This window comes from Myxine glutinosa, chromosome 7 (genome assembly GCF_964187855.1).
Source record: "Myxine glutinosa chromosome 7, kmMyxGlut1.1, whole genome shotgun sequence".
Lineage (NCBI taxonomy): Eukaryota > Metazoa > Chordata > Myxini > Myxiniformes > Myxinidae > Myxine > Myxine glutinosa.
The window spans coordinates 72,390,527-72,417,946 of NC_136267.1; the positions used below are offsets into that span (position 1 = coordinate 72,390,527).

Sequence of the window (27,420 nt, forward strand, 5' to 3'; positions counted from 1 at the left end):
TCTGACCAAGATGGTGCACCACCATTTTGGTAAGGCTTATTTTGTTTTTTGTTTTTTTTGTTATGAGCACTCCGTTAACCATCTTTAAAAAGGGTGTTTCAACACACCCAAACACCCAGTTTTCATTCATGCACTCTCTTGGAGTTTGAGAAGTATGCATGCAAAGTTTGGAGCTGCTAGGTTTCATGGTTTTGGAGTTATGGAGGAGACACACACACTGCCTTTTATTTTATTTATATATATATATATATATATATATATATATATATATATATATATATATATATATATATATATATATATATATATATATATATATGTATATATATCCTTTTCTTTTATTTGTTGTTCACTTGCAGAGGAGCAAAGTACATGGAAATGACAGGTGGCAAAAAATGGTACCTGACTAGACCGTCAAAAGATAACATGCAGGGAAGCATCAAATCCTTTAGAAATTAAAAACATAACTCATCAATCCATACCCCTCGTGCTTACTGTTTCGATCCCGAGGTGTACTGTACTTGTAATTTTATTTTCGTTTCAAAATGATTAACTATTCTAATTACATCCACTGTGTTTTAGTTCCAAGTTCTTCAACAGAATTATTTACTCTCCTTTTAAAAACTATAACCAATAGAACCACATATTATGCAAATTTTGTCAACCCCTTCACCTAAAACATATACAACAGACATTATAGAAATGCATCTCCTTATATTAATTCACATTGTATAAGCTACAGTCTGATCATCACAAAGGTCCAGGCATTTTTTCCATATATACAATGAAAAGTTAGGTTATTTACCTTCCTCCATTCATCTGGAAAAATAACGAATACTGCCATGGCTTCTGGCTCATTTTGAGAACAGCCCTGCTTCTAGATTGTGTTTTGGTTAAAGTGAGAATTTGCAGTTACAATGTTACCAACAGAAGTATTTGATAGTGTCACATCCATCCTGATTGTACCCCCCTGGTCCAAAGCAGGTGCTGATGGGTTTTGTGTTGATTCTGGGTAATATTCAGCCTTTTGCTCTGTTGAATTGTCCAAATCTCTTGATTTCTTTCTGGTAAAGTAAAAAGTCACATCATGCAGTTTGCAGCAAATGTCGCAAAGCAAAGATAATCATGATTAACACATATTTACCAGCAGGAAATGATTTATAAAAATAAAAGTAAAACAGTTAAATAATTAAACACATTCAAAATGTCTAATTTCTATTAAATATGGTATGTTTACATTTCTACATATGGCAGCCTTAGTTGATTGTGTTATGGAATTAATTTGGGGTGGAGGGCTTTGTTTTATTTCAAGAATGGGACAGGGGGCTTTGTTTCAATTGGATGCGCCAAGTCTGGCATATTTGTTGAGAGTGATAGGCCAGAATACGGATGTTTCAGAACAAACCGCTCAACAAACTAAAGAGCTTCATAAAATTGTCATGTAAATGATGCAACAGATGATGGTGAGTGAAGTTGAGGGTCAGAAATATTTCAGATCATGATAAGAATGAGCAAACCTGTATGTGAGGTAAAGTAAGCAGGCCATACTGCCAAGGATGAAATATCCCATTGTCAAAGCAGCCAAGTGTCCTCTACATCCATTAACTTTCACAGAGTTCCAATTTCCTGCTTTCCACACAATAAAAAATTAGGTATGATCAGTATATTGTTGCGGTTTTGAGAACCCACACTTGTAAATAAATATCACATCATTAAAGGTTAAAGATAGCACCCCATAGATAGGCCACAAGCAACACGTAGGTCACCATAGGACATCACTTTTCATTAGTATGTGTATAGATAAGGAAAGGGTTTCCAATAGTTGAATCTGCGTTGTGTCAATCAAATAAGGAGTATGTCCCCTCGTCCATTTTGACAGCCTCCCTCTCCAAGCGACGCCATTACACGCCCTCATGTCTGTGCCCCATGGCCCTCCCAATTTGGTGCGCTCCTTGGCCAGCAGCCACAGCCTTAGCTGCCCGTGAGCTTGCTCAACACCGCCATAAGCCACGAGGTGAGGCCCGGAAAAAGGGGGCGGAGCGCCAGGAAGAAGGTGTGGCCACGTCACCCAGCCGTCAAGGGCGGGGCCGGTAAGCCTTAGCCAGCCAACCAGGGCTGAAGTAACATCGCCTGATAGGCGTGGCTTTTGGGCTGGCGGAGCGATCGCTGGTTCACTTATAAAAGCGCGAGCGCAAAGCCCTTTTACAGGACTTATTGGGAGAGCGCACATGTGAAAGGACTCAGTGGAAGGTTGGCTTTTGAAAGGACTGATGAGGAGGACTCTCGCTACTCACTCGAGTGGAAGATTGATTAAAGAGGACTTGTTGGAAGGCCCTTGGTAAAGGACTTATTGGGAGCGCACATTTGAGAGGATTTACTCGCTGGCGCTGATTAAAGAAGGACGGCCAAGGACTGTCGTGATTACGAGGACATCTCCAAACGAAGAACGCGAGAGTATGTGCGCGTGATCAGAGAGGGCTCGCTGGCATTGGGAGTTCAAAGAAGGACATTGGAGATGGGGCGTTTGGCGCGGGTTGTGCGCCTATTACGTACGATAGTACCAGCCCCCCCCCCCCCCCCGTCATTATAACTGTCCGTTCGCATCATGCTACACGCAGAGCTGCCTGCCGGGTTTCGTCCGCTGGAGCGGAGCCTGGACCGAAGCCGGACTGGAGCCTGGACGCGCTGGTGACCATCAACCTACCATCCCAGCAATCCCCGTGTGAGTGCCTGTGTGTGTGAGACGGGCCCGTTTGTCCAGGGAGTAAGTCAAGCCTGTAATTAAGACTGCCCTGTGTGCTTCTCCTTCCTCTTCCTTTCCTGTACATTTCTTTCGTTTCCTCTTCTCCTTCTTGTACATTTATAATAAATTGCTTTGTTCTTCCTATTTTCTTGGTTTCCTCTCCATCCGATCGCATCAGTCTTTTCTCCAATTGGGTAAGCGTGGCACGATCGCAACCACTATAATCGGGTCTAGTCATTTGTTAACAGCTTGGATCGCGGATTGCTATCCGCTCGGCACTTTCCATCCATATCCGTGATTCGAGCGGGAGTTATTCCCTCGTTTCCGGTCGGCATTAGTAATTAGGTAGTAGCGAACCCCTCGGCCTAACAAACCCTACCTAACGCCGCGCCGGGAAGGATGCTATAACTTCCAGGACTCGCGTCGGCCAGACAAGAGGACAAGGGGATTAACCCCCCCTTTATAAGGGGAGAGCCAACGTCGGAGATCCGCAACAATTGGTGTCAGGAGTGGGATTTGGACCCGAACCAAATTTTTTATATTTTGGATAAATCTGGTCAAAATTACGAGCGGCCGAAATTTTAGTAGAAAACCAAATTAAATCGTGCCATGGATAGCCAAGGCGATCGGTTGCCAGTGGGGGTAGAAGAGGAGGAGGAAGGGTTAGAGGCAATCCAGGACCCCTGGGAAGAAGTGGGACAATTGGGAGAGATGAGGAGGAAATTAATGAGGATGCAGCTGTAGGGGTTGCAGGCGCACAAAATGGCGGCGCCTCGCACATGGCGACGAGGGCCGCGCCTGCTGCGCAAATGGGAGGGATGAATATGCAGGACCTCATTGCGCAGCTGCAGGCAGCCATACAACTGGGGTTGGAAAATCAAATTGGGGGATTGAGTAATGAGATCAGGCTGAGCGATTGGGAAGCCAAATTGGGGGATTGAGGAAGGAGATGGGAGAAATGAGGGCCAATAGTGAGGGAATGGAAAACAGAATGGGGGAGCAATTGGGAAGTCAAATTGGGGGGTTAGAAAGTAAATTGGGGGGATTAGAGAACAAATTAGGGGGCCAGTTGGAGGACGTGAATGGCCAAGCCAGAGAAATCAACGAGGGGTTAGCGAGGGAGGAAGCCAGGTATGAAATAAAAGCATTGGGGAAGGATATTGACGGCAGGTCAAGCGGGAAAGGTACAAAGGTATGCGAAGGGGTAACGTGACTTGAGAAGCGCGGGGGAAGCAAGTTGGAGCAAAGCAAAGTCACGTGGACTGGTATAGAAATCGCGACACGGGGGATAGAAAAGCGGACGACCGCAGAATTAGAAAATTTTATTTTATTAGCGCCAGCGGCCGTCAAGCTGAATGAGGAAAAAGAAAATGAAATAATCGTAGTGGAAATTGGGTTTGAAGAGACAGCGGACCTAGAAGAGCAATCGCGGGAGGAAGAAATGGAATATGTACAAAGTCCGTGTTCGCATCATGATGCCATACTTGCTAATCCCAATAAAGATTTGCAGGTGCGTGTGGAGAAGAGGATCCCGAAGGTAAGCCGGGCTGTATATGGCGCGAAGAGGTTTGGCGTGAAAAGTTTTTTCGCGCGCTTGGGATCCCGGCGTCACCTGGGCGCTTGTGGAAGGTCCGTGGTGTGCTGCGTGAGAGCGAATGGCGCGCGTGTAAGAAAAAAGTGTGCACCGAAGATTGAGTGTGAAACAGAGTGTGATAGGGAGAGTGAGAGCGACACAGAGTATGAGATGGATGAGGAGCGTGTGCGGGGATGCACACCAGAGCGGCTGATTGGGTGTGCAATAGAGTGCACACCCATGGTGGTTACGGAGTACGTAACGAGGGAGAGTGCGCCAGGATGTGCGTGAGAGAGGTGTGTAACGGAGTGTGTGAGTGCACCTGAGTGTGGAACGAAAGAGAATGCACGGAGAGAGAGTGCAGTAATAGAGTGCAGGGAGTGTATGGAGATGCCTCGATGTGTGAGTGTAGAACTGGTCGCGAGGTGTGGATGTGAGAATGCGATCCGAGCATCGACGCTGACCGGGGCAGCGCTTAGGCTGACGTATAGCCGATGCAAGCTATCGGGGCGTGGTGCGTTTTGTGTGCTGCAGTGGCCGGCGGGGATCGTTGCCGCGGCGCTCTGGCAAGGAGCGCCGTGCACGATTCGGGCCGGGCCCCGCCCTGTATGGTCGGTGCCGCATCGTAGCGGCGACCGGCACGATTCCGGGGGAGAAAGGCCAGGTCGGACCTTCGCCCCCTGGCGAGTACGGTGCACTGACAGGGGGAGGTTGGGTCATCGGGCGGGAGACCGAAAGGCTCTGCGCCGAGATGGACCTTGGAACCTCGGTCCGAGTATGCCTCCTCCCCAGAATCGAAAATGCCGGATGGACCCAACCTATAGGCAGACCACCATATGCATTGCTTGGCTTTTCGAAGCCGAGCTGTGAAAATGCATTACCGCACCCGAAGAGGCTCGTAGTATAGTGGACGATTGGTAATAGCAGTAGTGATGGATGGTAGTTTTACCATTCACGTTAATCTTTGGGGCGAAGGAGCTATAGGTTTATGGGGTTGGCGGTATAAACTAGCCAGGGAGGGCTTGGATAATCGTTAGGGATCTAGAGATGACTTTAGGAGACTTGAGAGTTAAGTAGTGACATTGTACAAGTATTGGGGACGTAGAGAGATTAGATGGATAATAATGACGAGGGAGTGCTTATTATAAGGGATGACGGGGAGCACTAGTATTAGAAGGGAGTAGATAGCTAGATGGTGCTGTTTGTATGAGCTTGAGGTTTAGGCGGAAATGAGGAATTGAGAGGCAATGCTCGAGAAGGATGTGCGTGTGTAATTGTGGGAACCACCGTGTGCATGGGCTTGAAATGAGGAATTGAGAGGCAATGCTCACGAAGGATGTGTGTGTGTGTGTGTGTGTGTGTGTGTGTGTGTGTGTGTGTGTGTGTGTGTGTGTGTGTGTGTGTGTGTGAAAGTGTGTGTGTGAAAGTGTGTGTGTGAAAGTGTGTGTGTGAAAGTGTATGAGTGGAGTATTGAGGATGTGTGTCATTGTGTATTGAGTGATTGCCTTGCATAGGGTGCAAGTGAATAAATGGTCTGGAATGAATGGTGTGGAGTGAGTAGTGTGGAATACGTGGCGTGGAGTGTATGGTGCGAAGGAGTGGATGGGGGAAGGATGGACCCCTTCACGAATACCCGGGGAGGGTAGTTTAAAGTTAGGTCGAGGGAGTAGGTAAATTTGTTGGATATTGACATCTGTGGTGCGAGTAGTTGCAAAGTAGTGTTTTGTTGGGTGCATACGTGAAGTGGAATGGCTGGGCGTGTGAGCCTGTTAGTGAGTATGGTTATTGGAGCACTCCGCCACTGGTAGTCTGTCGGCCAGGTGAGGCCACAGGTAGGCTCTGGGAGCCAGGTAGAGTTGTGTAGAGTTCAGTGGGGCCCGAGGATCCAGAGGAAGGACCCGAGTAGCCCGATGCCAGAAGGGGCATTCATGGGGTGAGAGAGCCAGGAGGGCCTTCCCCAGGTTAGGGTAGTGAGGAGCTCGGGTGGCGACGTTCAGTGGCGGAGGTGCGTAGGTAAGTAGACCTGCTGGTAGAGCCACATGACCCAGCCCCGAAATTGTGCGAGGGCACAGATGGAAAATTGGGGGGGAGGGAGACCCCAAAATTGGGAGAGCACCACAGTATGGGCAATGGGAATTGGTTTTTAGAACCACATAGTGTAATGATGGCCAATGGATTGGCAGGGCAAGACCCCGGGTAGAGTAAAGAGTTAATGTTATAAGAGTATAGTTAGGAGAAAATCTCTTCGCACCATCCGCATCCGCTCACCGAGGTGATAGAACTCCACACCAGGTTTTGCAAATGTTTGGAATGGAAGACGCATCAGGACGTGGGTGAGACATTGTGTTATTCCATCCCTTCCTTCTTGGGAGGGATTGGTAACGAATTTGGCATTAGGGGAGATATGGGGGACAAGACGGTAGAGACGAATTGGTAAATTTGTAAATTGTATAAATACGGGGAAGGGCAAGGGTAGTGTAGATGGACATGGGGGGTGATGAAAGAGTAGGGATGAGCTTTTCTCAGCTCGCTCTCCCGCGCCCTCCATGTCGCATTGCCTTGTATTGACGTGTACCCTTGCGCCCTTGCCCCCCGCTACCCTCTGCTTGTCTGCCTCCCCACTCATGGACCATGGTCTTTTGTGCGAGGGGAGTGTGCAGGTGCCTGGAATTGTGCGGCCGCACTCTTGCTGCCTGCACCCTTGCTGCCTGCACCCTTGCTGCCTGCATGCTTGCCTGCACTGATGCACCACATGGACCACACGTTCTGTGGCTTGGCACCTTTGGACCACACGTTCTGTGGCCTGGCACCTCTGCTGGGACAGACCATAGCTGCCAGCAGTATCTGGCTTGCGGACCACTGTTTTAAGTGGCATCAATGCCCAGCAGTCGGACCACCTGAGTTGGCCCTGCTGGCCATAAATAAAAAAAGCGGACGTGGTTTGTGCCCTTTTTTACATATTAATTAACATCAAGCAAGAAGACAGCCAAGATACATCGGCCCAGCAGAGAAGCACCAGAAGACATCATTTATTATTTTAAAATGTTTGTTTTTGTGCATTTTTGGTGCTGGTGCTTTTCGTGTATTTTTTTTATTATGGTGCATTTTAGTACATATGGGTATGGTGTATCGGTGCAGTGCATTGCAATGGCATTTTCCTCTTCTCAAAAAGTCTTCTTTTTCCCACAAAAGACAGGTCCTGGGTTGCAGTTTTGTAAATAATTAATAGTAGTCTTGTAAATAACATGCTCCCCACCGGCTTTATGTTTAGTTTGAAAACAATTCCGTAATTCGGTTAATTGTGGGCGCGAGTCAGTTAGATAGGACACAACGCAGCAGGGGGGGCATATCTAGTGTTAAAACTGTCGCACTCAGGGTAGTAGGTTAAATGTAGAGGGAAACTACACCTAAGTGTCACATGTAGAGGTAAAAGATAGTCCTGATGTTTCGGCTCCGGCCGAGCCTGGCAAAAGGAGGGGTGCAGTGTTGCGGTTTTGAGAACCCACACTTGTAAATAAATATCACATCATTAAAGGTTAAAGATAGCACCCCATAAATAGGCCACAAGCAACACGTAGGTCACCATAGGATATCAGTTATTTCATTAGTATGTGTATAGATAAGGCCATGTTTCCAATAGTTGAATCTGCGTTGTGTCAATCAAATAAGGAGTAGGTCCCCTCGTCCATTTTGACAGCCTCCCTCTCCAAGCGACGCCATTACGCAGGTTCCTCCAAGTTAAATAAGACAGGTTCCTCCAAGATCCTCTCTAACGATGTTCTAATCATTTGCCCCTGAGCTGGTGCACCTGATTCTAATTTTAGTTATTTGAAGTAGTGATAAATGTCGGGGTGTACTTACTTTTTCCACATGCGAAATTTGCAATTATGTATATTTAAATTATACAATGGACTACAAAATGTAAATGTTTCATGATATTTGTTATATTATATCACCTTTATCTGTCAATATTGTTGAAATGAAGATCAAATAGCTGTATGTTGAAATATGTTGAAAAGGTCAAAACTTTACATGGGGTGTACTTACTTTTTCACGTGACTGTAAGTGGGCTGGGGGTGGAGGTGAAGGGGGTGGAATGAATGAAGGAAATAATGTGGCTGCCATGTTGGTTTTCTGGTAAGTCTAAGATGTCTTCGGAAGTCTCATATTCACAATTTGAATTATCCTAGCTATGCTATGCACATTATCCTAGCTATGCACATATAAGCAGTGAGCATGTTTTTGCTTCATGTACTTATGCCAGGTTATTATTATTATGGGGGCAGTCGAAGCAGTGGTCTGGCCAATACACCGCCCAAATAAAGGGATGAGCAATTTGTAAACCAAATGAAGATTATTTTTGAATGTAAAAAAAAAAAACTGATGCTGGTAGATGGGACTGGATTAATGTCACATCTGATGTATGGGCCACACATTGATGCAACGCACTGCCTCTGAAGCTCCTGTCTCACAGTTTATAGTCCGGTCGGAATCAAACTCACAAGGGAACTCAAACGTGTGTATATGTTACCTATGAGCTATCCTTACCTTGATCTGCATTGGTAACAGGTGATGGAACACCACCTATCATCGTAGGTTCTACTGTTGTTAAAATGCTCATCCGTTTTGTGATGTCTTTCTGCCAATGAAATCTTGTAGTTAGATAACAATACCGAAGCAGTATTTTTAATTAGTCAAAAAAGGATACACATGGTGCATTTCTTACCTTGATTTCTTTGCTTCCTCTACCACAATGGCTTTCCTGAGTTTCTGTGTAATGTAAAAATCATAACCAATATTACAATGGATGGGTTCACATATAATATTACAGAAAAATCTCCTTTTATCTCAATAACTGCACGAGGAGACATGAACCTTGACTCCAAATTGACTCATTAAAAGAAAATGCATAAGGGTGCTTCATATCTAACCTGGACCTTTTTACATTCATATCTAAACTTATGTTACAAATAAAGTAAACAGCCCCAATTGTGAACAAACTATATTTTATCAATTTGAGACATGAACAGCAATGAAGTAGACTTGCATACATTAATATATCATGTCATGTCCTTTGGTATAAAGTGCTTAAACCCGTGAAGGCAACAAATCAATGATTTTCTGGATGAGATCCTGATTCAGATGTTTCCTAATGTGGAGTAGATTTTGTTGCAGCTCTTGCGTATTGTTTAGCTGGTGTCTGCTTTTCCGCAGCTCCTGATCCATAAGTTCTCGGAGATGTTCGATAGAGTTCATGTGGGAATTGCGGATTACAGGGAAGAAGTTGCAGCCCACTACGTTGCTTCTCGGGAGAGGCGATTCTTGTCCTCTGGATGTATGGTATGTGGCATCATCTCCCTGCAGTAAATTATGTTCCATACTGCAGAGTGCTTTGTGGGTAAAGTGGAAAGAAGATTTCTTGGTTACCAGCAAGGCATTTTGTAATATGGAACACCTTATGCGTCATGAGAGAAAAAAGGAGATGGGCGGGGGTCTGCGAGCGGCAGATGTGATTTGTCGAGATGATGTAAAATTCCGTAATATTTTGTCCAAGTACTGCTAAATGAATGGTTTTGAAAGATATGTTCCACAGTGTTCAAGTATATAATTCAATTGAAATAAAATGACGATTTCGAAGGTTGTAGAAAACACTGTTTTTCGGAAGTTTACCGCCATTGCTGCAACGTCTTTTACACATTAGTTATTCGTGCCTGTTGTTTGTGTCCTTTATGACGTCGCTAAAATAAATGTGTTTCCTGTTTGGAATGATTTTCAATTTTCTTTGACTGCCAGACAGGTAGACATGGTAAAACAAGAATGACTGCACACAACCTGTGACACAAAAATGTATATTTTCGCCTCCTCTGTCCACTCAACTCCCTCATCCTAGCTGTTGAAGGTATTATGCAATTCATCTCCGAGGGTCTTCATGGTTTGGTTCAATATCAATTACGAGTCAGACAGACAGCTTAATCTTGTTTCACACTCCTTAATACATTATGTATCACTTGAAATTCTCCCCTTTCCCCCACTTCCAATCAACACTTGATCAAAACAAAGCCGATGGAAATCTGACGCAACAAACCCAGTCAGTGTATAATCAGCGGAGGCCTACAGGCATGATGTCTTTGGCCCACCAGAAAACCAAGATGGCGGCCATATTATTTTGTCTGGCTGTCATGGTGGGTGGAGTCAGGGACAAATGTGTGTGGGGGCCGGCATCTGTCCGACCAATAGATGCACATTTGAAAAATCGACCCCCAACAAGAACCACAACACCAACAAGTAACAACAACTACCTGGAGATCTTGTAAACCTCGAACACGTCATCACAGGTAAAATAAAATCTCACTCCTCTCTGCTCATGCATGATTGGGACAAATTCAGAGCCAAGATACTACTAAACAATAGGTTCGTTTTCCGATTCATGGTCTTATTTGTGTTCAAAATATAATATTGTTACGTTTATGGGGGTAGGTAAGAGAATACAGTAGGAAAGGTAGAATTGCATAGGAAATAGTATGGACCATGTGACACATAGGAACATTTCGATGTACATAAGTAGGGAAAATGTAGCTTAAGGTTGTGTTCAAATGGTCATCATATGAGGGATGATGATGTGCTAATTAGTAATAGGGTTTAAGGCTAATTTCCCCTGTGCATGAAACCCTCTGTCGTCATTCCAAACATTTCGGCAAAGTATGACACAGCGGCCGTTATGCACGCTCCCTGGATACGATACAGCGAAGACCCACCCAGGATAGGCGGAGCGACCATGATCCGGTGGGGGAAGGAGGGAACAGGGCTAGCAGGTCCTGCCTCCCGCGTGACGTGGGCAAGCTTGAAGAAGCAGCCCCGCGATTGGTTCGGTGAGCGAGAGCGCGAGCGGTAGATAGAGGCTTCACGATTGGCTCTCGCCGGAGAAGGAGAAGTGATTGGTTCTTGCTGGACAAGAAGCTTGAATTGTTTGGTGTTCCTGACGAGAGCGTTTTTGGGTTTGGTGGTGACCGAGATGGGGCTTGTGCTGCAGGACGTGTTTCTTTATCATGCAAAAGAACGGAGGATTTTTGAGTGTTGGACAACCAAAGAGAAAGAGGGTCGTCTTCCCTGCTCGCCTCACCCCCAGGAACCAGCAGCGCCTTCGACGCGCAGCTTTGGCCACCATAATTATCTTTCCGGTTTCCTGCCTGGTGGACCCACATGGTAGGTGGTGGCTGCAGACACCACCATTACCGACCTCACCAACAGGACCCATTTTGGGGACATCTAAGTGCCAGTGTGAATTGTTATTTTATTACTTTTCCCCGTGTGCATGGTTTATGTCCATGTGAGACGATCCTCGAAGTAGAATTTAGTTACCTCAACATTTATTTTCGTCCGCGCCTCATTTTATTATCAATCATTATTGTTGCATTTTTGTTGTCACGTTTCGGTTGAGTTTCGGAATAAGCCGGTGTGTTTTGTGTGGTTAAATGCCTCGTGTCTCTTCCATCCTGCGTGCACAATTACCGCCGTATTGGGAGGTCACCTCGGGAGTTAAAGCCGGTTCGGCTCATCCGTCAAGGCTGGTGTTATCTAGCTACGGACACGACAATATTCAATCTAAATGGAGTAGTTCCTCGATCATAAACTGACGTTTGTGGACAGACAGGCAGACAGACAAACTCAACCAATTGAAAACCACGCTATTCGATTCATGCACGCAGGGCAAAAACAATACCATACTTACATTTACTTTCAAGTATGTGTCCAGCTGAGGTGCCGCGGGATATGAATAAGCACTGTCAGAGTGGATGCTTTCACATGCATCTCATGGAGAATGTATTGGATGTGTTTGTAACCAGTGCTGGACATCATTTTTAATGTGGCCTCATTCCTCAAAAGTTTCTTGTCTGTCTCTCAGGTGCTCTTTAATACATGGACATTATTATAACGCTCTACAGCCAATCATCTGTATATTTCGGCATGCCTGATATTTTGGTTTACAAGAAATATCATAATTATTCGCTGCCCCCCCCCCCCCCCTCCCCTCCTCACTATTTCTCTCATTTTCTGCCATCTTGATATTCAGCAATAGCATTAAAGCATGAAACACTGCATGGTTATGGGTATTGGTTACTATCACTATGAACACTAATTCCAGTAAGCATTATTAATCTATTCATAATTCATTTGCTTTTTATAAACAAAGATCCAGGTGAAATTTGAGTCACCCTCATAAATCAATAATATGCGGGAAGAAAAAGGTGAAGGAAAACCACCTTACCATTCGATGCCGATGCAAACACAGTTTCACTCCAAGAACTCCACAGACGACCCAATTCCTCCCGAGCACGCACTTGGAACAGATGACATGCATTGTTTCTCACATCCATGATCACGTATTTTAATTGTTTTGCCTTCACCTGATGACAGCAAATAAAATCTTACCAAACATCTGAGAGAGGACACTGGCACACACACACACACACACACACACACACACACACACACACACACACACACACACACACACACACACACACACACACACACACACACACACACACACACACACACACACAGTTGGAAAAGAAAGTACCGGAAGAAATTAAATGTCACAGACGTAGCTTCAGAACGATATTTTCAGAACAAGATCCTTTTCACCTTTCCATCTCTCATATTGACAAATGCAGGCAGTGTATATATATATATATATATATATATATATATATATATATATATATATATATATATATACACACATGTATGACTGTATGCATGAATATGTACATGTGCATGTTTATATATGTGTATGAGTACTGTATATGCTCCTACGGTACATTTTCGTTGAGAAAGGTAAGAGCCGTTACGGAACCTCCATCCTTTTGGTATATAGTTTAGGTCCCAGACATTCGCGGGGGATGCGTGTGTTCCTGAAAAATGCCGTGAATGTCGAGGCATTGTGTCAATGGGAAAAAGGCGGATAGGTTCCGGGCGGTTCGTGATTCATAAGGGTAAATTAAAAAAAAATCCGAACACGAATGCACATCACTGCAGTCTCATTTAAAATGCTTTCAAATAAAATAACAATAGCAGGTGCTGTTTACAATTTTTCCTGAAGATATGGTACATACAGCATGAAGTATCTTTTGATGATGATGCTTATTATCTATCTATAATTCCAGTAATCTCTGTGTGTCTGTGTGTGTGTGTGTGTGTGTGTGTGTGTGTGTTTGTCTGTGACCGCTGTTTCTCGACAACTACCGGTCCGATATACTTGAAACTTGCCAGGTATATTGCTGGGGACCTGAGGATGTGCCTTTTCAAGGTTTCATATTAATCGGAGAAGTAGTTACCGAGCTTTGGCGATTTAGCCGTTCGCCGTTCGCTTTGGCTTTGCGAATGGACCAAACCATTTCATGTAAATAGAGGGGGGGGGGTTCTACCGTACTCGCAAGCCGTTCGCTTTGGCTTTGCGAATGGACCAAACCATTTCATGTAAATAGAGGGGGGGGGTTCTGTGGTCGTTACTGCCACGTGGTTTCAAAGTTTTTTTTTGTTGTTGTTGTTTGCACGCATGTTTTTTTGCACCCACGTACGGGCACGCCCTAGTTATTGAAAATCCAATAAACTCAATGAACTCCTCTGAAGAGAACGCAGGTGAGGATGCTGATGTGTCGTCTACCAAATTGAATGTAGGTGAGGTTGCTGATGAAGATGCAGGTGAGGGCACTGAAGGTGTTGAGGTGGAGGGGCCTGGGTGAAGAAAATGAGTGATCCTGAGCTGTTTCGCTGAGTGCTGCAGGTTTCTGTGTAGCTCTTTGTACGGCAGCAAAACATCATCCAACCCCCTCTTGAACCAGAGGTACCGCTCCCTCAATGGATCAGCATCTTTCCACCTGTCAGCGACTGACCTCATATCCCGCGGCACCTCAGCCAGGAACTTGATGATCAGGTTGGGCCATGCCACCTCTTCTTCCTCTTCACTGCCCTCCTCCTCCTCAGAAGCCTTAATGATAGCCTCCAACTCATCCTCAGTGAGCTCCTCACCATGCGAGGTGATGAACTACTCCAATTCTTCAGGCTCCATGTCGTCGAAGCCTTCCGCTCCCACCTGCCGTGCCAACCCGGCAATCGTCCGCCTGTCTTCCGTGGTCGGTAAAGCCCCTGAAGTCATTGACTGCCTGTGGCTCTAGATTGTGCCAGCACGCGTTGATGGTGGAGGCTTTGGCCTCGTCCAGAGAGTCCTTGATGGCGCTGATACAGTGCGCAATGTTGAAGTCCTTCCAACATTTCCCGACGCTAAGTTCTGGGGTGAGCTCAATAGCATCCAAGATGTGATGGAAGGTGTGGCAGGTGTAATACATTTAAACATTGAAATAACACATCGGTCGAATGGTTGGATCAAGGAGCTGAATAATTCGGTCCCTTTTTGGTGTTGGCGCAGAGGAGAAGAGACAACCAACCGGTCCTTCACAGCCTTGAAGCACGATGCTGTCCTCTCTCGCTTTGTTATGAAAGTCCTCGTGGCCATTGTCTTCCAGAAGACGCCGGTCTTGTCTGCGTTGAAGACCTGATCTGGTACATATTCCTTCTCCTCGATGAGCTGCGCAAGTTGAGCAGGAAAACTTTGAGCTGCCTCATGGTCTGTTGAGGTATACTTGCCTGTGAGTGTGAGCTTTACATTGTGAAGACTGCACCGCTGCTTGAAGCATTCAAACCATCCCCTGCTGGCTTGGAAGGGACTGGGGCCACTCGTACCCGCATCGTTGCAGCACCACCCACGCTAGCCAGACGATCATACATTTGTTTTGCCTTTTTACAAATCAGAGATCCACTTAAAGGAATGTTCCTCTGGACGTTGTCCTTTATGCACACGTTGAATGCCAACTCCATTGTTTCAATGTGAACATCTCTGAAATGGGTATTACCACTTTGGTGCTGGGTAGGCTAATGCGCTCACCGCGACACTTTCCTGAATCGCCTTCTCGTTTTTCTTTACTTAGCGCACAGTCGACTTGTTCATGCCATCGTGCCTGCCCACAGATGCCGTGCTCTCACCTCTTGATAGTCGATCAAGCAGCTTCACTTTCTGGCTCAGGTTCATGATTTTTTTTCTGCCTCTTGGGAGCAGACACATCTGCACTACTCATACACTTAGGATCCATGATTGAACGATGTGCACAGACGTTCATGAGCACGAGGAGTCAAGACAGTGGGACCAGTAGAAAAATTGAAACCCAGGACATACTGCGCATAAGTATGTCCTCGTGCAGGTGTTGTGGGTAGATGGAGGATGGGTGGGTTGTGTGACAATTGTTTATGGGGGATGGTGGCGAGGGATGGTTTATGCGCACGTACAGCTGCTTTATGCATGATGTGTGAAGATGCTTTTAGAACTGTTATGTGCACGGCTGCAGGGAAATGGTTTATGCGTGCCTGGAAGTGTTTTTATGCATAGAAAAAGCAGAACCACCTTTAGAGGCCATTTTTCCCCACAGAGCAGGGGTTGGCCTTTTTCGGGCACCGTGGTCCCCTTTTTGAAGCAATGTTTTATGGCCGGATGCCATTCCTGCCACCAACCCTGTTAGTCGCCTCTTGCGACACGCAGGGAATTACAAGTGAACTGGTACTCAATTTGCCGACCTCAGAAGGATGACAAGCAGTCAACCCCCCTGGCGTTAATTCATCGATCGACCGGGATTCAAACCCAGGATCCTAGGATCCCAAGCCGCACCCAAACCGCTGAGTCAACACCAGTCTTCAAGGTTTTTATGCATGACGTGTTGGAGCTGCTTTATGTTTATGGGCTCCTGACAAGTTTTTCTTTTAAATATTTTTCTAAGTACTTTTTAACAGTAATCTAAAGCTCGCAGAGGAGCTTGTGCCATAAATCACATGCAGGACAAATGCATTAGGAGACATCATTGTACTTTCTCATGAATTACATGAACATTCATAGACAATGACAATGAATAACAATGATCGATTCATGAAAATGAACAAACACCTATGGTATCTGGAATTTTTACCTCGGCGCCCAACATTAGGAGCCAGTGCTTCAGATGGGAGCTTTCAACATCAACCGACCAACCCACATTTCAAAATGAAAAACATTATTGATCATTTTGTCAAACTAGTACAAACCTTTTTGTATTCCGTTTCTCCCATCGCTTTGTATTGAATCTGAAATACAAGATTGTATCCTTCAGAAGAACCAGTCCATCTATGTGGGTATTTCCAAGAGAGGCTAATAAAGTTGGTATGCCCATCTTTCACTCTAGCTTCCAACTTGATGGGAGGGTCTGGAATGACTGAAAAACAAGACCGGTAAATGCATGTCTGAGAGAGGGTAGAGGACGTGTTCAACATCGGGTTTTTTACAATTAAAATGGCTGCCGGTCGGCCATCTTTGATCGCATTGTGAAACAAAATGCTGTGCGTATGTATACCATCATGTGTTGTCTTCGTGCCAAGTATGGACAAAATCGGTCCATGCATCTCCGATATATGGTTGCGGACACATGCATGCACAGACGGACGGATGAGACCCAATCCATGAGCTCACGTTTCCGAACAAGTCCAACGGGGGCTAATAATACCAAACAAATTGGCGTGGGATCATCATCTATATATATATATATATATATAAATGCAAGTTGTCTGTGTGTGTGTGTGTCCGCATTTTATTCAGAGATGGCTGAACGGATCTTCATCAAACGTTCGGAGGTTCATAAATGAGTGCCGGGGAGTGTTTTAAGCCCAAAATTTTTTTTTGAAAAAAAAAGTCCGTTTTTATGGAGTAAAAAAAAAAAAAAAAAATCGCTCGATAGTGCCGAAGCCTTTTAAAATTAATGACAGTTATATACAAGTACACATTCGCATGAACATATACAAAACAATCACCAGACATTTGAATACAAATAAATCAAACAAGTCCGGAAGTGTACGAAGTTGGTAGTACGGCTTCTTCTTCTTCGTGATCGGCAACACACAACTCAGAAACGATGAACGCCACATTCACCCACCAGCATATATATGAACCCCCTTCCTCTCCTGCCTCCCTTCCCCTCCCCTTCCCCCCTTCCTCTCCCCTTCTCCCCCTTCCCCTCCCCTGCCCCCCACCCTTCCCCCCCTCTTCCCTCCCTCCCCCCTTCCCTCCCTCCCCTTTCCTCCTCCCCTACACCTCCCCCCCCCCACTTCCTTTCCGCCATACGCCAAAATATGCCATTTGTGTCTCTCTGATGAATTTTTGACGCCAATACATTCTGTCCTTACTTATCCAATCTCAACCAAACTTGACAGGATGACGAAGCGTTACATTAAATGAAGGTTGTAGCGCATTCATTCCCCCTCCCCCCCAACCCCCCCTCCCCTCCACAAGGGGGTTTTCTCCCCCGAGCAGGTTTACCCCACCATTGCCGGCAATGGGTTGCATGTTGAGGTGTATAGCCATATTAAGTTAGCTTCATCGTGGCGTTTTTCCAAGGCCGCTTCGAATAACAAAACTAACCAATGGGTTGCATGTTGAGGTGTATAGCCATATTAAGTTAGCTTCATCGTGGCGTTTTTCCAAGGCCGCTTCGAATAACAAAACTAACGATAATAGCGTAATATTAATGTTATTACAAAACAATATTAATACCAATAATATCCCACCTCCCCAAGGGGTTTTTCTGGCGAGTCAACGTATATAAATAGCTTATCATGGTGTTTTCGTGGGAGCAATGGCCTCTACCAGGGGTAATGAACATTAATGAACAGTAATGAATACTAGTACCCGACTGCAAAGCCGCAATGAGCCGGCGAAGCCAAAGCCTCTTGCCACTATTTTACCCATCACTGTGGCATCAGTAGGTTTGGTAGTAGGTAGCGTCGGTGTAGTAGGTACCGTTGGTGTAGTAGGTACCGTCGGTGTAGTAGGTACCGTCGGTGTAGTAGGTACCGTCGGTGTAGTAGGTGTAGTAGGTGTAGTCGGTATCATTTGCATTGTGGATGTGATTTAAATTGATAAAATTTACTTCTTGATTAATTCGGTGAATTCCGTCTCAACTTCGGATATTTCCGGCTGTGAAAAACTATCCCCTACGGCCGCGAGATTTCTAAAAAACAATTCTTCATCAATTTTAGAATATTTGACGCCGTTTTCAGCGTCCGAAACGCGTAATAAGGTTTTAAAAAATATTTCTCAAATGCTCGAATCTCATTGGTTCCGGTGTTTGGTGACGATTTTCGTTGAAGATAACGAGGTTGGTCTTAACGTATTTTAATTACAAATTAGAGGTGCATTAGATTGTGAATCAAACAAAGACGGGTGAAACAAACTCCTATTGAACTTTTTCACAATTGTTTTATGCAAACTTCTGCATCCGGTCGATGGCGGCCTCCATTGCGTGATTTGGTTTTAGAAATATTTTTTCAAATGCTCCAATCTCATTGGTTCCGGTGTTTGGTGACGCTTTTCGTTGAAGATAACCAGGCCCGTGAGGGCCGAGGTTGGTCTTAAAGTATTTTAATAATACATTGGAGGTGCATAAGATGGTGAATCAAACAAAGACGGGTGAAAGAAACTCCTATTGAACGTTTTTCAATTTGTTATGCATACTTCCGCATCCGCAAGATGGCGGCCTCCATGGAGCTTCGGAATTCTCAAGCCAAGGCATAATCTGGTTTTCGACATAATACGTACGCGTTTATTGCAAACACCGGCTTTGCCGGCTATTATGAACCACAAACACGTATGATTAGCTTTTTAAACAGTCGCTAATGCTGTTTATAACACTAAATGAAGAAATTTGGTGGAATCCCGACATCCGTGAGGTAAGTTTTACTTACAGAACTGAGCGAAGATCTACTGTACTCTATATACCCCATAAGTGTTGTGTTAATAACATGACCCGATCTGCCGCTAACGTGACGTTTTTCGTAGTGAACTTTTGAAACTCGCTGCTGCTATTTAACACGAAACTGAAAGGGAGGGAGCCCGGGTTGTGCTTATTTACCAAGCATCTAGCTAGCTCTGCTTGCCAAGCAAGTCGTGTGCTTGCTCGGATGCTGAAACCACTTGACGATCTCTCCACAATAAACTTGATAAATGAACACACACCCAATGTTCTTGAGACCCCACCATATATCGACTGTAATATATGTACCCCAAAGAGGAATGACCCTTCCTGCCCCTCCCGTAGTTAGCGGGTGTACTAGTAATCTATCTATAATTCCACTAATCTCTGTGTGTGTGTATGCGACCGCTGTTTCTCGACAACTACCGGTCCGATATACTTGAAACTTGCCAGGTATATTGCTGGGGACCCGAGGATGTGCCTTTTCAAGGTTTGAAATTAATCGGACAAGTAGTTACCGAGCTATGTCCAAAAAACGATTCGACCAATCAGAGAGCAGCGAGCTACCGAGCTATGGCGATTTAGCCGTTCGCCGTTCGCTTTGGCTTTGCGAATGGACCAAACCATTTCATGTAAATAGAGGGGGGGGGTTCTACCGTACTCGCAAGCCGTTCGCTTTGGCTTTGCGAATGGACCAAACCATTTCATGTAAATAGAGGGGGGGGTTCTACCGTACTCGCAAGCCGTTCGCTTTGGCTTTGCGAATGGACCAAACCATTTCATGTAAATAGAGGGGGGGGGGGATATAATTTTAGATATATATATAGTACGGGCATGCCCTAGTATAAAGCAATTAAAATATTATCACCTCTTCATTAACTCACCTTTATCTTTCAAGAAAAACCTCAAGGTGTTGCTGGGTTTTGATCCAAGCAAGTTGGAAGCTGTTACGGTGATGATGAAGTTGGTAAAATCCATGTCTTTGACAAGGATAAAGCAGCTGTTCATGTTGTCTATCTTCTTAAAACACTTCAAGGTTTCGCCACTATAAAAATGGGTGTTAAAATGTTTCAATACCATCACAATTCAGCATCATATTGAAAAGTTATTCGCACTTCATTTAAGTTGATGACGTATGTTTATACCTGTACGAAGCATTTACTTGGTATGTTGTGGGAAGATGTGTCTCTCTCCCAGCAGTCCAAGTACACGTTATTACAAAAGGGTTTTTAGCTTCACACGAAAGTTCTGGCTTGTCTGGGTCATCTGTTTGAAAAATATATATACAGTATATATATATATATATATATATTATATACAATTAAATGTTTCATAAAACCCACCTTTCCGCTACTGGAGAAATGAAGAGAGACCATTTCACTCGAAGTACTTTGTCTGCATTAGACAAATTGTGATTTTGGCCTCATTACTTGAACCATTACACTGAATTCATCATAAGTGGTTTCATAATAGATATAGCCATCACTTTCCATAAACAGTCCAAAACTCAAATGCATGTGAGGTGTCCTTGACGTTTCACAGAGTGTTTTGAGTGTAACTTACACGCGATGTGTAACGTCGTGCTGGACAGCATCTCACCGAAGGGGATGGTGTGACAAGTGTACGCACCACCAGAGTCCTCACCGGCCACGAGAAGTGTCAGAATTCCTCCTCTGACCACATACTGATCACTCTCATTTAGCAGTTGGGCGTTCCATTTCCATGCCACTTGTATGTTCTCCGATCCCATACAATGCACTGTGACGTTTGTACTTCCTGCTCTTATTACCTTTTGTGTTATAAACTCGGAACTCATCCATTCAGCTTCTGTTCATGAAACCACACACAGGAAAAAACTGTTAGAGAAACTCCAATATGGTGGCTTTTTGCATTCGAAGCAAAATAATTGATTTGCCTTTTTTTTCTTTTTCTTTTTTTGTGTACAAGATCGAGGCTCGTGTAAGAGCTAAAATTAATCACAAAAAGACAAACTGACACATAAAACATAAGACAAAGGGAGCTAGAGGCAAGATGGGGAGAGAGAGGGAAGCACACAAGTACAACATTAGAGAACAGGGACAACGGGAGATCTGTGGGAGGGAGAGGGCTTGGGGGGAGGAGGCACGGGAAGCGGGGGGGGGGGGGGGGGGGTGGGAGAGGTATAAAACACATGGACATTATTGCTAGGACTTCCAGGAAAGAAGTCGGAATTTCAAAAAAGTGGATCTGGGATAAATTAACGGGGGTATAAAAGATCAAGGGTTTTGATGGTAAAAGTACAAAGTAAGCATTAAAGTTAACAATACCCAGACCGGCATTGCATCATCGAACATGCCGCCATTGAAAGGGAACGCAAGCCGGCAATCTCATCTCCAACATGGATGGTAAAGGTCCCATCCATTGTGTCTTTCACTTGAGGGAGTCTTCATGCCGTTAGGATATCTTACAAATGCCTTGTTTGTTTTACCACATGGCCTTGTGAAGAAGAAGAGTCCTGCAGCAAATATGCTGTGGCAGCTCCATGAGGTTAAACAAATGTTAGATTCTAGTGTGAGAATGAAATACATCTGATGATACATTACCATGACCATGTCTCAACAAACATGACTATAAGAGGTATCACGAAGATGTTCATTAATCAGGACGGTTCGAGTTTATACACAAGTTATATGTTTCGCGAGCACTGTCCCTGCAGAAATATTTAGGCCTGCACAAGAAAACTTAAAACGCAAAGATCAGGCTATTTTATGATAAATAAGGTCATGCCTGGCATGATAAATGGGGCAATGCCCGTCATTGCTCTCCCTTCTGAGCGCACCTTTGGAAGAGGCTGAAGGAGTAAGGTGGGGGTAGTGTTGTGGAAATGACTTGTAGTGGATTAAAGACACTAAATATAGTGTAGTTATCTCCTTATATTGCATGTCCAGCATAAGAGTAAAAGTAATTAAATGTGTTATTAGACATACGTTACTTTTATGTTACAGATAGAGACGTCCAACCCATCCTTATGTTTACAAAAGTCAGACATGCTTGGACACTGTACTTCTGTACTACCCGGGCCTTTCCGAAAGGATTGGCAAGATAGTACGCAGCGAACGGATTGGTGTAGCCGACAAGAATCTATACACCATCCGTAATGTCATTTCTAAGGTGAAGGACACAATGTCAACAAGAAAGAGCAATCAGAGATTGCAAACCCTCGCCAGGATGTATTTTCAGTGGATTTTAAGGCTTTTGTGTTAAAACAAATATGGCGGCCGAACCACGTGACCGATGACGTCATCATTATTTTTTTTCTAAACTCATTTATTCCTACTTTATTATTTATTTCTGTATAAAATTATTTATTCCTGAGACCAAATTATGCTCAAGAAATTTCATCTTGATCGGATGAAGTTTTGTACTTGTCGAATTATGACGTCATAATGGAGGCACCTATAACATCATCATTAACATATTTTATTCTCCATGGAGAGTTCTTTACAACGAGCCATCTCTCAATTTTTTCTATGCAGCGCCTTCGGAGATATTGAGGTGCAACGTTTTTCGGTTTTTTTCAAGATGGCGGCCGAACCACGTGACCTATGACGTCATAATGAACATGAAAACATTCTACAGGTGGAGTTGCACCTATGGTGAAAATTTCCTGTCGATCGGACCAACGGTTGCAGAGAAAATCGTATTTATTCTGTGCGGACAAACACAAACAAACAGACAAACAAACAAACGGACTCAAATGCAATACCTTCTCCTCTGGCGAGGGTAACTAGTGATAAATCTCAATGAAAGGGGGTTCTATGGTAGGAGACCCAGGAGGACCCCACTGCTGAGAGAGAGACATAAGAAAGCCTGACTGGGGTTTGCCAAAACACACCTGAACAAGCCAAAATCCTTCTGGGAGAATGTCCTTTGGACAGATGAGACCAAATTAGAGCTTTTTGGTGAAGTACATCATCTCTATGTTTACAGAAACAAAATGAAGCCTTCAAAAAAAAGAACACCTTCCCTCCAGTCAAACATGGAGGAGGTTCCGTGATGTTCTGGGGTTGCTATGCTGCCTCTGGCACTGGGTACCTTGAATGTGTTTATGGCATCATGAAATCAGGAGATTACCAAGACATTTTGGAGCGCAATGTTCAACCCAGTGTCAGAAAGCTGGGTCTCCGTCCAAGGTCAGAACTGGGAGAACTGGAGCAGTTTGCACAAGAAGAGTGGGCCAAACTACCAGTGGAGGAGAGGTGTAGAAAGCTCATTCATGGCGATAGGAAGCGCTTGACTGCACTTATTTTGTCCAAAGGCCGTGCTACCAAATATTAAGTCTCGGGTGTCAATAATTTTGTCAATGCCATTGATTTTTATTTCCTGATTTAAAAGGACAAGAGAAATACCCGTGCGACGCACGGGTGGGAGGCCAGAAGCAAACAGGCAATGCAGATACGGGGAATGCTAAAGCATGAAACCAAATAAATTCCACATTCCTGCAGCACCTTCAGTCGCACGTCAGACATGGACAGCAAGTTCGTGAAGGACTTCCATGAAAAACGTACCCGTTCGCGAACAAACGGTTGCGTTCACTTAGAGAAACATCGATCGTGGGTCCGTGGCGAATCTGCATATGGCGATGGCAAAATATCAGAAATTGAAGGGTTTTTTTTTTTTTTAACGATTCATATAAACATCCGTCACGCGTCACAATGAACGTAATGCAAACGCGAATGTTATGCGGGAGTCCAAACCTGAGAATGCTGGAGACCAAAGCTGAAATTGGGAAAACTAAATAGCCTATTTTACTCCTGGGGATCCCAGGATTACCCACCCAAAATATCTTTGCGATCGGTTCAGCAGTTTTTATGGTACCTTCGAACAGACAGACAGACGGACATTTGGTGAATTATAGTCAGATGTATTAAGTTCTGAATCAAAAACAAAGATTCTGTAACATTTACAGTGAAATAAAGAATTGTGGAGACCAATTATTACTTTGATCAATTTCAACTTATTTTTAGAGAAAATTGCGAGTTATTTGAAAAAGGTGCAATGGTGCCAATATTTTTGGCACCAATATTACAGAACCAATATTACAACCAATATTACAGAACCTTTGTTTTTTTTTATTCAGAACTTAATATATCCTTTTAAATCAGAAAATAAAAATAATGCCATTGACAAAATTATTGACACCCGAGACTTAATATTTAGTAGCACGGCCTTTGGAGAAAATAACTGCAGTCAAGCGCTTCCTATAGCCATGAATGAGCTTCCTACATCTCTCTACTGGCAGTCTGGCCCACTCTTCTTGTGCAAACTGCTCCAGTGCTCTCAGATTGAATGCAGCGGTTAGGGTGCAGGCTTGGGATCCTAGGATCCTGGGTTCGAATCCCGGTCGATCGCTGAATTAACACCAGGGTGGTTGACTCGGCCTGTCATCCTTCCGGGGTTGGCAAATTGAGTACCAGCTTGCTGGGATGAATGATCCCGGTGTGTACCCCGATTTAGAATGGGTACACCGCATCCCTGCGTGTTGTAAGAGGCGACTAAAGGGTTGGCGTCAGGAAGGGCATCTGGCCATAAAAACATTGCCTCAAAAAGGGAACCATGATGATTGCAACGGGGCCCGCAAGGCTAACCCCCGCTCTTGCAGTGAAATTGGCCTTAAAAAGGGAAATATATATATATATATATCTGCATTTTTCTCTGAAACAAAACATCAGAAAAACTCATTACTCAAGTTGAAAGTTTCACATGTGCAGAAACATTAATATTTAAGCTTTCGTTTCACTTTTAAAGGTTAGCACCAACGTCTGAAGGTCTGACCTTGATGTCACACAGACTATTGTGGTTTGAAAGAGCTATATTTGGCACTCTGAATGTGAGTCATAACTGGACCATGAGTGATGAAACAAAAACTTCCTTCTACTTCTTTCGCATGTAGCACAAATCCGTGGGTATCATTCTCTTTTGGGGGTGCAGCTGTGCCGCTTATGTTGTGCCTCTCTGTAGGTATTAACAGTAAAACTGGAATTTGTTCAGGGTGTCAGCAATAAGTCACCTACTCTTCACGAAGGACAATGTGGGAGGTTTAACGTCCACAAAGGAATGCTGACAGACGAGACAACGTCCATCTGAGGAGCAGCACAAACATTGATTAATTCATCCTGCTTGCGAAACACCAAGATGACCGTTTATACCTGGGCCAAGATTCCATCCCAGGCTGCACAACTTGAGATATTGTGTCCTTGGTTGTGCTTTAGGCCCTTTTTTGGATGCAGTTGGGCCTTCTCTTACTCCACCACCGGTGAGGCTCAGGCATACCGAGCAGGGTGAGTAGACTCTACGTAGCTAGGAGCGGAGCAGCAAGAGAGAACGAGAGCTGCCTCTGCGTTTGTAACTTCCCGTCACAATCCCCTCCGCTCAGGATCATGCCAGCTGACTCCATCACAGCGGCCAATTTTTCCACCCCACGTGTCTGGTAGCAGCCAATGAGGTCCACCATGGTGCGTGCCTACCGGTAGTGACCCCCTGCGCATGCGCACACAGAATCAATCAAAGCCTTGTGTACTGGTGCAGTTCTCCACCAATCGCTCGCCTTTACAATGGGTCGCCACGGAGCAGCCAATCGCATGCCCTCATCTTGCGGCCTCATCAGCAAGGCTCAGTGATGCAGCCATGAAACCTTTACCCCGCCACAAATTAGTTTTAGATGAGGGGGACACCGGTTGGGACATCCTTATCCTGTCTAAGCACTACACTGGACAACAGAATCCCCCCAGCAGTGGTACTAAGGACAACTTCACACTAAGTTTTGACCTTAATACAGTACAGGGAAATGGTGCTAAATCCTCAGCACAAACATAACTGGGGTCTTCGTCTTAATTAGATCTCGGACACCCCCTGCCTCTCGGACAGGACCTCTCGGACACAAGTTATTACTTACGAAAATCTAAGATTTTCAAGTATATCAGTTGGTTGTGTGTTTGCCTGTCCGCTCACTTATACTTGCCTACAGGTCACACTTTTAAACCGATCTTCACAAAACTTCGCCAAATGGTAGATTTCATGCTCCGACAATATCCTATATATTTTTGAGGTCAAAAGGTCAACATAGGCCAAAGGTCAACCACTTTTTTCAAATTTCTAAAATTCTCAATTTTCATCCAATTGACTTGAAATTTGAATAGTATTTACATATCTGATCTGAAATCGACCACCAACTATTTTTGAGATCAACATAGACCAAAAGGTCAACATATGCCAAAGGTCAACAACTTTTTTTCAAATTTCTAAAATCCTCAATTTTCATCCGATTGACTTGAAATTTGAATAGGATTTTCATATCAGCAAACTGAATTCAACCACTAACTATTTTTGAGATCAACATAAGTCACAAGATCAACATAGGCCAAAGGTCAACCACTTTTTTTTTCCAATTTCTAAAATCCTAAATTTTCATCCAATTGACTTGAAATTTGAGTAGGATTTTCATATCAGCGAATTGAATTCAACCACCAACTATTTTTGGGATCAACATAGGCCCAAAGGTAAACATAGGCCATGGGGCAACCACGTTTTTCAAACTTCTAAAATCCTCCATTTTCATCCGATTGACTTGAAATCTGAATTGTACTGCGACTCCTGCACTGCGACTTCTACAAACATTCTGATCCTACACTGCGACTTCTACAAACATCCTTATTCTGTACTGCCACTTCTAAAAATATCCTTATCCTATACTGCGACTTCCACAAACATTCTTATCCTGTAGTGCGATTTCTACAAATATCCTTATCCTATATTGCAATTTCTACAAACATTATTATCCTGCACTGCGACTTCCACAAACATTCTTATCCTGCACTGCGATTTCTACAAATATCCTTATCCTGCACTGCGACTTCCACAAACATTCTTATCCTGCACTGCGATTTCTACAAATATCCTTGTCCTGCACTGCGATTTCTACAAACATTTTATCCTGCACTGCGACTTCTACAAACATCCTTATCCTATATTGCAATTTCTACAAACATTATTATCCCGTACTGCGACTTCTACAAACATTATTATCCTGCACTGCGACTTCTACAAACATCCTTATCCTATATTGCAATTTCTACAAACATTATTATCCCGCACTGCGACTTCTACAAACATTATTATCCTGCACTGCGACTTCTACAAACATCTTTATCCTATATTGCAATTTCTACAAACATTATTATCCCGCACTGCGACTTCTACAAACATTATTATCCTGCACTGAGACTTCTACAAACATCCTT

At 44.2% G+C, this 27,420-nt stretch overlaps 1 protein-coding gene across 4 annotated transcripts in view; it reads right to left on the reverse strand.

Annotated features, from left to right (window-relative positions):
• Positions 1-320: 320 nt before the first annotated feature.
• LOC137431320 (interleukin-6 receptor subunit alpha) overlaps positions 321-27,420 on the reverse strand; it is a 38,175-nt gene continuing 11,075 nt past the window's right edge. The window contains exons 2-10 of one of the 4 annotated variants that reach the window (XM_068122534.2): positions 20,705-20,968; positions 20,287-20,407; positions 20,026-20,186; positions 16,446-16,612; positions 12,583-12,721; positions 9,043-9,086; positions 8,865-8,955; positions 1,518-1,626; positions 321-1,064 (exon numbers count right to left, since the gene is read on the reverse strand). In XM_068122534.2, the coding sequence (XP_067978635.1) occupies positions 878-1,064; positions 1,518-1,626; positions 8,865-8,955; positions 9,043-9,086; positions 12,583-12,721; positions 16,446-16,612; positions 20,026-20,186; positions 20,287-20,407; positions 20,705-20,968 (1,283 nt within the window). In that variant the 3' untranslated portion in view covers positions 321-877. Of the gene's footprint in view, positions 1,065-1,517; positions 1,630-8,363; positions 8,387-8,864; positions 8,956-9,042; positions 9,087-12,582; positions 12,722-16,445; positions 16,613-20,025; positions 20,187-20,286; positions 20,408-20,704; positions 20,969-27,420 lie in introns of those variants that run through there. The other 3 variants (XM_068122533.1, XM_068122536.1, XM_068122535.2) reach the window with 3 other exon arrangements.